The 11,931-nt window shown below is 35.1% G+C and overlaps 1 protein-coding gene across 9 annotated transcripts in view; it reads right to left on the bottom strand.

The window, feature by feature from the left end:
- ZRANB3 (zinc finger RANBP2-type containing 3) overlaps positions 1-11,931 on the bottom strand; it is a 310,759-nt gene that overhangs the window by 127,020 nt on the left and 171,808 nt on the right. For all 9 annotated transcript variants that reach the window (XM_032411359.1, XM_032411348.1, XM_032411398.1 and 6 more), the window contains one exon: positions 11,811-11,896. In XM_032411359.1, coding sequence (XP_032267250.1) covers positions 11,811-11,896 — 86 coding nt within the window. The remainder of the gene's footprint in view (positions 1-11,810; positions 11,897-11,931) is intronic.

Here is an 11,931-nt window from a genome sequence, read left to right as displayed (position 1 = left end):
GAAATCACTTTCTTTATTCATCCATAAGAAGAAAGTCCTCATCCATTAAAACTGTATGTGATTGTAGGAATTCATCATATCTTCTGGCTCCACTTCTAATTCTAGTTCTCCTGCTGTTTCCACCACATCTGTGGTTACTTCTTCCAACGAAGTCTTGAACGCTTCAAACACATTCATAAGGATTGGAATCAATTTCTTACAAATTCCTGTTCATACTGATATTGTGAACTCTTCCCATGAATCATGAATGTTCTTAATGTCATCTCGAATCGTGAATACTCTCCAGAAGGTTTTCAATTGACTGCTCAGATTCATCAGAGGAATCACTCTGACAGCTGTTTCCTTACAAAATGTGTTTCTTAAATAATAAGACTTCAGTGTCAAAATTACTCCTTGACCCATGGGCTGCAGGATGGATGTTGTGTTAGCAGGCAAGAAAACAACATTCATCTCATTGTCCCTTTCTTTCCATCAGAGCTCCTGGGGAGCCAGGTGCATTTCAGTGAGCAGTGATATTTTGAGATGCATCTCTTTCTCTGAGCAGTAGGTCTCAAGAGTGGGCTTAAAATAGTCAGCTAACCATGTGGTAATCAGATGTGCTGTCATCCAGGCTTTTTTGTTCCATTTGTAGAATGCAGGCAGAGTAGATTGAGCATAATTCTTAAAGGCCGTAGGATTTTTGGAATGTAAATGAGCCCTGGATTCAACTTAAAGCCACCAGCCATACTAGCCCCTACCCAGAAACTCAGCCTGTCCTTTGAAGCTTTCAAGCCAGTCATTGACTTCTCCTCTCTAGCTATGAAGTCCTAGATGGCATCTTCTTTCAATAGAAGGCTGTTTCGTTTACACTGAAAATCTGTTGTTTAGTGTAGCCCCTTCATTAATGTTCCTAGCTAGATTTTCTGGAGAACTTGCTGCAGCTTCTACATCAGCATTTGTGACCTCCCCTTGCACTTTTATGTTCTGAAGACAGCTTTTGAACCAGCCTCTGCTAGCTTCAGACTTTTCTTCTGAGGCTTCCTCACCTCTCAGCCTTCACAGAATTGAAGAGAGTTAGGGCCTTGCTCTGGATTAAGCTTTGGTTAAGGGAATGTTGTGGCTGGCTTGCTCTTCAATCCAGACCATTGAAACCTTCTCCACATCAGTAACAAGGCTGTTGTGGGGCATGTGGGTGGCTTAGTTGGTTAAGTGTCTGCCTTTGGCTCAGGTCATGATCCCAGAGTCCTGGGATGGAGCCCCATCTGCTCAGCGGGGAGTCTGCTTCTCCCTCTCCCTCTGACCCTCCTTCCTGCTCGTGTTCTCTCTATCTCTCTGTCAAAAAAATAAATAAAACCTTAAAAAAAGAGTAATAAGGCTATTCTGCTTTCTTATCACTCATGTGTTCCCTGGAGTCACACTTTTAATGTCTTTCAAGAATATTTCCTTTGCATTCACAACTTGGCCAACTGTTTGGTGCAAGAGGCCCAGCTTTTAGCCTTTCTCAGCTTTTGACATAGCTTCCTCACTAAGCTTAATCATTTCTCACTTTTGATTTAAAGTGAGAGACATGAAACTCTTCCTTTCACATGAACACTTAGAGGCCATGGTAGTGTTGTTAATTGGCCTAATTTCAGTATTATTGTGTCTCAGGGAGTAGAGAGGCCCAAGGAGAGGGAGATAGATGCGGGAACAGCTTGTCATTGGAATAGTCAGAACACATACAACATTTATCAATCCCTTGCCATCTTATGTGAGCGTGGTTTGTGGTGCCTCAAAACAATTACGATAGTAACGTGAAAGATCCCTAATCATAGATCACCATAACCAAATATAATTATAATGAAAAAGTTTGAAATATTAAGAGAATTACGAAAATGTGACACAGACACAAGATGTGAGCAAAATGCTATTTAAAAAATGGCACTGATAGGCTTGCTAGACACAGGGTTGTCAAAAACCTTCAATTTGTAAAAACTGCACTATCCGTGAAGCAAAATAAAGCAAAGCACAATAAAATGAGGCATGCCTGTATAGCTAAAGCAAGACTGGCTATGAACTGATAAATATCCAAGCTGATGAAGAGCACATGGGGAGTTCATGATACTATTCTACTTCTGTATATATTGAATTTTTTCCATAATAAAATATTAAAAAGAGGACCAGAAAATAAAGGAAAAAACAAAAGTCATAGAATCCAGGAATTTTGGGATGCAATATAGTAGAATGGCAAAAGAAAATTCAGGATGACACCTGTGCACCTATGTGCAAAGATAAAGCAGTTGGAAATTAGAGCAGAACAGAAGGCCACATGTGAGAAGGCAGCCTCCAGGAATATGAAAAAAAAAAAGAAAAAGAAAAGATTATTTTACGTGCTCATCTGACATTTTGGAAGTTGATAGATCTGTTGGAGTCTTTGAATAAAAAAATTGTGATGGCTTTATCAAAAACCAGAAGATGGAAAAAGGAAATAATTAATTATCAGATAAAAAGTTGACTAAGAAATAGTCAACTACTTGATCTTTTAGAGAACAATATTTAATTTATTTACCCCATTTTTTCTATTTATTTAGTGACTCATATAGACATGGACACTGAATTACCAAATAATTCAAACACCGGAAAGAGAATGGAAGAAAAATGGTGACAATGGGTATTTAAATTACTGCTTTATCACTTTTTAGTTTTGTGATTTGAACAAGGGACTTAATCTTTCCAAAATCTCAGTTTACTCATCTATAAAATGGACGTATCATCATCCTTGTAGAATTGTTGAAAGAATTAAAGATAATATATCTAAAATATATAGCTTATGTACAAAATATAATATGCAGCTAATAAAAATGATATATTTTAGTTATTGATGTAGAAAGCTATTCTAAAAATAGTCTTCAATGAAAAACACAATACCGAAGAGTATGTATAATATGGCTCTATTTATTTAAAATTGCCTACCTATCTATCTCCCTCTTTCTCTCTGTCCTTATTGACCTAAGCAGAGAATTATCTAAAGGGAAAGTTATCAAAACTTTGTATGGTTATTTCTACATAGTGAGAGTTCAGTTAATTTTTACTTACTTAAAAAACTTTTCTTGTTTGATCTGTTAAAATAATCATTTTTCCAAAGCAATACACTATCTTTAAATTTTAAAGGACAATAAAACAACCGAGAAAGACAAGTTAAAGCATGGGACGGGTGATGCTAAATGAAATTAGCAGATGATAGCATTACATACAGGCTATAAAGAAAAAAATGAAAACAATTTACTTGTTAGTATACTTGATTATAGTATTTTTTGTTCCAGTTTTACTATATAGTATTACATGATTTTTTGTCATATCACATGTATGTGTAAATTCTTACTCATATTAAACGTAAATCTACCACCCTATTAAGTTTCATTCATTGATAATAGTTTTGCCCCCTAAGGCCACAAAGACAAAAGTCTAATTCCTTTAAAACATGACAGATATTTAAATATTTAAAGACTTGCTCCCCCCAAGCCCTCTGTTTTTCAAATTCCTATAGGCTTCATAAGATCAAGCACTATGTCTTGCTCATCTTTATATTGCCGGCAGGTCTGAAATAATGTCTTAAATATAGTAGGCAATCAATAATATAGGCATTTGTAGAGATGAATATGAAATACTCTCACTATTCTTGTCACCCTTTCCCAGCTATGTTTTCATTTGTTAACATGCTTCCTACAATATGACTTTTAGTTCCCTCTCAGTTCCTCACATTCCTTATCTCCAGTGACCTTCTAAAACTCTCCTCCAACCATTCCATTCCCATGACTATAACCAGTCCTGAAAAACAGCTCTAACCGGTAAATTCAGACATTCCACTCTGTACTGCCCCACTCTTCTTGCCCACTTGTTCACTTGTACCCATTGTATCTTCACTATCACATCAGGACCTTTCCGTCAACTGACCGCTCCACTTTGACCATATCCACAACATCCTTCCTGTCTTGATGTCTTTCCTCACCTTGTGTGGATTTCCCAGGCCATACATTACCTTTCCTTTTATCAATATTGCATAATTTCCTGGGGCACCTGGGTGGCTCAGTCAGTTAAGCGGCTGCCTTCAGCTCAGGTCATGGTCCCAGGGTCCTGGGATCGAGCCCCGCATCAGGCTCCCTGCTCGGCAGGAACCCTGCTTCTCCCTCTCCCACCCCCCTGCTTGTGTTCCCTCTCTTGCTGTGTCTCTCTCTGTCAGATAAATAAATCAAATATTTAAAAAAAAAAAAATTGCATAATTTCCTTGTCCCTCAGTCCATGCATCACAAGCTGGTAACAAAAATCTTGAACAGATCCAACCAAAAGCCTTTCCTAAGACCGTACCCACACTGCTAGGTGCTGCCAGGGAAATCGTACATTTGAGAGCACTGGTTAAACCTAAATTTCTGTTCTCAAATAGTTACTTGGTGCTGCTGTCAATTCAATCACACTAATCTCATGCTCTCACTCTCCCTTTCAGCAATATTTCACACTGTGTCGACACTCATCAAACATTCAATTCTCTACTTTTCCATTTCTCTAAACACATAAATGTCTTTCCCATTCCCTGAAAAAAACAAAAGTCACCATACGCAAACTCCCTCAACTTCTTGTCACCCCAGAAACTATGGATATTCTCAATAATACCATGCAGCCATAAAAAAAGGATGAAATTATTTACATATACAAAAAAAGGACAAATAAGTAAAAAACACTGTATGTTTACACTATCTAGTATCTGGGTAAAAAAACATGAATTCCCTTGAAAATGCACATAATTTTTGTGGAAAAATTAAAAACTACCTAGAGTTTCCAGAAAAAGTGAGTGAAAGGGAGATTTCTCAAAGTATACACTCTTATATAGATTGAGAAGGTTGAACAATGTGAAAATGTTGTCTTAAAAAATAACAAACCAAACTTGTACACCTAGTCATGTTTGTGCCTTTCACGCTTTAAAACCCCACAATGCAGGGGCTAGGGGGGCAGGAGAAATGGAGAGTTACTGTTTAATGTTTGGGGTGATGAATAAATTCTGGAGATGGATGGTAGTGATGTTTGCACAACAATGTGAATGTACTTAATATAAATGAACTATAAACTCAAAAATGGTTAAAATAGTAAATTTTGTTATGTATATTTTACTAACAAAAAATCCTATAGCACTAATAACTAAAAAGGAAAAAACACCTTCCAGTGCCTTCTTACTGCTATTCTGATGAAGAAAAAGATCCCATATAATATGACCCATGCCTAACTCCATTTTGTCTTGAGACTCTCTTCTATTAGTTCAACAATATTTATATGACCTGGACTACTTTTAGTTCCTCAAAGGCCTAGCAGTCTCTCCGGCTCTCAGGCTTAGCACATAAAATTCTTCTTCCTGGAATGCAAATAGATATCACTTACTCACAGGATACCCCTTCTGTCCTTTCTGACTTGATACTTCACTCTGTTAAACTCCGCCATAACATCCTTTACTTCCCTTTTACGACACTCATCACAAACGTTATTATCTGGTTAGTGTTTGACTTGAGAACTCAGTGAAGGTTGGAACCATGTAGGTCTTGTTCTCTAATGCATATCTGATGCTTAACACAAGGCATGGCAAATAACAGATACCCTTTAAATATTTTTGAATGAATGGATTAATCAAAATTAAACCATACTCCAGATGTAGTCTAATCAATGAGTGGAGTAGAACCATCCCTTACTCTGAATGTTAATCTGAATAATACGTCCCAATATTACTTTATTTTTATTAGTTATGACAGACAGTTGGCTTCAATTTAGCCTAGGGTTATTCAAAACCAGAAGTCTTTTTGAACTAAACTAGTGATAATAGGTAATGATTTCTCAAATCCCTTCCACACAAAGCAGACTTTCTAAGCATAAGTGCAGGATTTGTCCTATTAATTTTTATCTAATTATTTTTCAAACTTATCTTTGCCATCCAGTATATTAACTATTTCTCTCAGATTTGAGCCATTTGCAAATGGAATAGACCTGACCTCTATTTAGCCCACGGTTAAGAACATTAAATGTGACAATGCTTAGGACAAAGTACAGTGCAATTCCATAAGAGACATTTCTTGAAGCTGACATGACCTATTAATTAACACTTTTGGAAAATGGCTATAAATATGTTTAATATGTAGTATCATTCAGCATTTTTCCTCTCACAAAAATTTAGACAACTATTTCTCCTAAGAGGTGGAAATGGCACAAAATATCAGCAGTAAAGAAGGTTTAGAAAATTTGATAAGTTTTCGTAAAAATATGCTGAGATATTCTTAACCTTTAACCATGCCATCAGGGAGGACAAATTTGTCTTCCCATAGCGTGCCTTTTGAAAGTGGCTGCTGATAAAAGAATGCTTCACTGGATTATCTATGTGTCCTCTTTTTCTGTGTAAAAGAACTTTATTAAAGTTGCCATTCCTGAGGTCTTTCTTACTTTCAGGAAATGTGAAAAAAAATGCAAGATGAAGTCAAATACTAGGCAAGCCATTTAATGTTGCCAGGTAATAAAGTGACAGAGGGGGACTGGGTGATCTGTAAAGTCTTTTCTAGCTCTAATGTGCTAATGGTTGACAACTGAATGTGCTGCCTTATCCAAATCATATTTGCATTTATAGTGTCCTCTAAATATAATGCAGTAGAGTGAGTGATGTAAAGGGCTGTGGATATGGGATATTCTGGTTGAGTAATACTTTTTCTGTGACTCTCAAATCAAACCAGATAAGTAGTCATCTATACCTAGACTTCTCATCACCAAACCACATTTGTATTAGTATACTTCTGTTTGTGATCATATATGTATCTAATAAACTTTACAAAGATAAAGTTGTATTTTTGCTCAAGCTTCATTTAACTTAATTTGAATACAGTCATGATATTTCAAATATAAAATATGGGTCTAGAACTGAATAACTAACCATAATTTGCTTTCTGCAAAATTATAGTGTGAAATTGACATCTTCATGAAAGCAAAACATTATGGAAAAAATTTAACATTCCAAACTAACTTAAAATGCCAGGAAGTGCCTTGATCTGAATCAGAGTCTATGATACCATACTGGTTTCAAGGTAATAAAGAAAAGGAATAACATAAAAATTTTTAAATGGAATCTGGAAGAAAATGTCTTTTGAGAAGCATAATAATCTTGAAATGGCTTTCTCTAGTAAAAAGAAAACAACACAATCTCCCCAATCCTAAAGCATTTCCAAAATATAAACTTTTCTTTCAAACAGCATGTGTTAATAATCAAGAAAGGGACAGTTATACACTTTTGTTGTCATATGAAAGTCCTGATAATCAGAAAAGATGGAATACTTTCTGACCATTTAGGATTTCCTAGTCCCCCAAAGATAAATGCAATTAATATGTCTGTTTCTTTGTAAGCAAAATTTTGGCATTAGAGTTTCCTAACAATTTTGTAGTATCATGTCTATTTTGCATTATATATTAAAACTATGTATTATTATTTATGTATTTAAGACAATTGATTTTTTAAATAGTAACTTTGTGCTAGAACATCTTAATAAATTCTCTTTTGTGCATTTTTGAGCTGATCCCCTCAGGTTTTCCAAGTAAATAATATCAGCTGCAAATAATGATAATTTTGCCTTTTTCTTTCTAATTTTTACCTTTTTTGGGGGTAATTGAACTGATTAGTGCTGCCTGAATAAAGTAAACTGTGATGTCAGTGAACATCCTTGCTCCGGATTTAAAGTTTCATATGATACAGTGGCTTTGAGTATAGAACACATACACACATATACATTAAGATTATTAAAAACCACATATTCATGGATTGGAAGAATTAATCTTGTTATAATGTACACACTAACCAAAGCAATCTACAGAATCAATGCAATCCCTACTATAATACTAATGACATTTTTCACAGGACTAGAATAATCCTAAAATTCATATGGAACTACAAAAGACCTCGAATAGCCACAGCAATCTTGAAAAAAAAGAACAAAGCCAGAGGGATATATCACAATACCTGATTTCAAGCTATAATACAAAGACACAGTATTCATAGAATATGGCATTGGCACAAAAACAAACACATAGATTAATGGAATGGGATAGAGAGCCCAGAAATAAACCCACACTTACATGGTCAATTAATTTACAACAAAGGGGGCAAGATTATATGATAGGGCTACAGACAGTTTTTTCAATAAATGGTGTTGTGAAAACTGGACTGCTACATGCAAAAAAAATGAAAATGGACCACTTTCTTATATCATACACAAAAATAAAATTAAAATGGATTAAAGATCTAAATGTGAGAACTTAAACCATAAAATTCATAGAAGAAAATATATGCAGTAATCTCTTAGACATCACCCTTAGCAACATATTTATGGACTGTCTCCTCAGGCAAGGGAAACAAAAGCGAAAATAAACTATTAGGACTATATCAAACTAAAAAACTTTTGCAAAGCAAAGGAAACTATCAACAAAATAAAAAGGCAACCCAGAGAAGGGGAAAGATATTTGCCAGTGATATATCCAATAAAGGGTTAATATCCAAAATATATTAGGACTTATAAAACTCAACACCAAAAAAGCAAACAATGTGATTAAAAGATGGGCAGAGGATTTGAATAGACATTTTCCCAAAGAAGAAATACAGATAGCCAATAGACACATGGAAAGATGCTCAATTAACATTGCTAATCATCAAGGAAATGCAAACCTGAATGTGCTGCCTTCTCCAAATCATATTTGTATTTACAGCTTCCTCTAAATATAACCCAGTCAGAATGGCTAGTATCAAAAGAAATAACAAGTGTTGGGCGTCTGGGTGGCTCAGTCGGTTAAGCGTCTGCCTTGGGCTCAGGTCATGATCCCAGGGTCCTGGGATCAAGCCCCGCATCGGGCTCCCTGCTCGGCGGGAAGCCTGCTTCTCCCTCTCCCACTCTCCCTGCTTGTGTTCCCTCTCTTGCTGTGTCTCTGTCAAATAAATAAATACAATCTTTAAAAAAAAAAAAAAAAGAAATAACAAGTGTTGTCAAGGATGTGGAGAAAAAGAATCCCTTGTGCACTGTTACTGGGAATGTAAATTGGTACAACCGCTGTGGAGAACAACATGGAAGTTCCTCAAAAAATTAACAAGAGAACTACAATTTGATCCAGTAATTCCACTAGTGGGTATTTACTCAAAGAAAACAAAAACACTAATTCAAAATATACATGCACCCCTGTGTTTATAGTAGCATCATTTACAATAGCCAAATTATCGAAGCAGCCCACGTGTCCACTGATAGATGAATGGATAAAGAAGATGTGATATATAAATACAAAAAATAATCATCAGCCATAAAAAGGAATGATATCTTGCCATTTAAGACAACATGGATGGACCTAGAAGGTATTATGCTAAGTGAAATAAGACAGAGACAAACACCATATGCTTTAACTTACATATGGAACCTAAAAAACAAAATAAATGAACAAACAAACAAACTAAACATACTCTTAAACACAGGGAAGAAACTGGTAGTTGCTAGAGGGGAGTGGAGGTGGGTAGCTAGGGAAAATAGGTAAAGGGGATTAGGAGGTACAATCTTCCAGTTATAGAATAAATAAAACATGGAGATGAAAATTACAGTACATGGAATAAATTCAGTAACATTGTAATAATGTTGTATGGTGACAGATGGTCACTATACTTACCATGGTGAGCACTGAGTAATGTACAGAATTGTCAAATAACTATGTTGTATACCTGAAATTAATTTATCATTATATGTCAACTACACTTCAATAATTTAAAAATTATTAAATATTATAAAAGGATGGGTGCTGAATTTTGTCAAATTACATCTCAGCATAAATGGAGATGATATAATGAAGTTTTCCCTTTTCATTAGTAACATGACTATATTAATACATTTTCTAATATTAAACAATACTTGCTGATATGAATTCCATTTGCATCTGATTAACATATTAGATCTTTTCATGAGTTTCTCATTTATAATAATATTGAAGATTTCTACATTTATAATCTTAAGTAAAAAAAAGGTCCTTTTTTTTTCTGTATGATATTGTCTAATTTTGCTGTCAGTGAAATGCCTTCATACAAACAATCTGGAAGGACTCCTTCTATCTCTGTGCTCTACAGCCCTTTAAAAAGTATCAAAACACACTAGGGTTACTTTAAAAACTTGTAGAAAGGGTAAAGGAAAACATACACACACACACACACACACACACACGCACTGGGGAAATAATGTGAGGGACTCATATCACAGACAAAGAGCTGATTTCTATAATATATAAAGATTTCCAATATATCGCTAAGAAAAAAAACAGCCAGTAAGTTTAGTAGGATGAAGGGCAAAGAACATAAACAGAAATTAGCAGGAAAAAAAGTATAAATGTCTCTTACATGCATAAAAAAATGTTCAACTGCATTTAATAACATAAGAAGGGAACAGTCAGAAGACATTGGCAAAATAAAATAATATCTGAACAGGTTGGAAAAGTGTGGGGAAAGAGACAATCTTATTGCTGGTGGGAATATAAACTAGTATAATGTTGGTAGAGCAGTCTGCAACAATCTAAAAAATATAAAAATACACATGCCCTTTTGTACCAGCAATTCCAATTCTATAAATTTATCCAACAGATTTAGTCCTGTGTGTGTGACATGAAATATTAAAATAACTCATAATTATTGAGTGCTCGCTGCGTGCCACTGACTATTCAAGCCCTTTATAAATATTAGCTAATGTAAGTCTCCTAATATCTCTCTGAGATAGGAATAATTTTCTCTTTTTACAGCTGAATATATGAAGGTATGGGGAGGTAGAATAACTTTCGTAAAATGAAACGTGGTAAGTACTGGATATGAATATGAAAGACAGATGGTCTAGCTCTAGTTTTCCATGCTTTTTGCCAATATCATGTACTGCCTCTCAAAACGTGCAAGGATATTCATTGTGGTATTGTATGCAACAGCTATGTACCACAAACAGACATCTATTGGTAGTAGACTAAATAAATTATAGTGCATGCAAATAGTGGAATACATGCAGCATTTAAAAATAAAAAAAGAACATCAAAGCTCTTTTAGGAACTGATATGGAAGGATCTCTAATAGATATTAGGTGAAGAGAGCAAACTACAGAACAGTGTGTACCTTATATTACTATATATGTAGAAATAGAATGAAACAATATTATACACACATAATCACATACGGTTTTTCATGCATGGAGTATCTCCAGAAAGATACACAATTAATTGCCAACATTGGTTACCTGTGAAGGAAAATGGCTGGCTGGGAGACATGAGTGGAAAGGGAACTTACTTTTCAATTTTGTACATTGTGCACATTTATCCGGTCAATACAGATAAATAATTTCAAAAACAAAATGGAAGGTAAAAAATAAAAGAAAAAAAAATGCCATTATCTACTTCTTTTATTTATTTTATGTATAGGTCTTTCACACAAGATTTTTTTTTTTTAATTTTTAAAAAAGATTTATTTATTTATTTATTTGAGAAGGAGAAAGAGAGAGCATGAGCCCAGGTGGAGGTGCAGAGGGAGAGGGAGAAGCAGGCTCCCCATGGAGCAGGGAGCCCGATGCTGGGCTTGATCCCAGGACCCTGAGATCATGACCTGAGCCGAAGGCAGATGCTTAACCGACTGAGCCACCCAGGCACCCCACAAGATTTTACTTGAAGAAATTATTCCATGGCTACCACAAGTTTGAAAAGCACTGGAACAAAGAATGACTAATAAAACCTTAATGTTCACAGTAAATATGCAAGAATTAAAATTTATAGAAAGTAGTTTGTCATACCTGATACGTGCATTACAGTATCTTTTGGCATACTCTGTCCATGTTCCAAATTTTTGTGGAAAGAGAGCTTCAATCTGCATGAAAAGCTGTAACAATACAAGTGTTCTCAATATGTTGCAAC

Source organism: Phoca vitulina, unplaced genomic scaffold, assembly GCF_004348235.1.
Source record: "Phoca vitulina isolate PV1807 unplaced genomic scaffold, GSC_HSeal_1.0 scaffold1, whole genome shotgun sequence".
Classification (NCBI taxonomy): domain Eukaryota; kingdom Metazoa; phylum Chordata; class Mammalia; order Carnivora; family Phocidae; genus Phoca; species Phoca vitulina.
The sequence above is the reverse complement of the archived record's forward strand: the minus strand, read 5'-3'. Positions and strand labels throughout refer to the sequence as shown.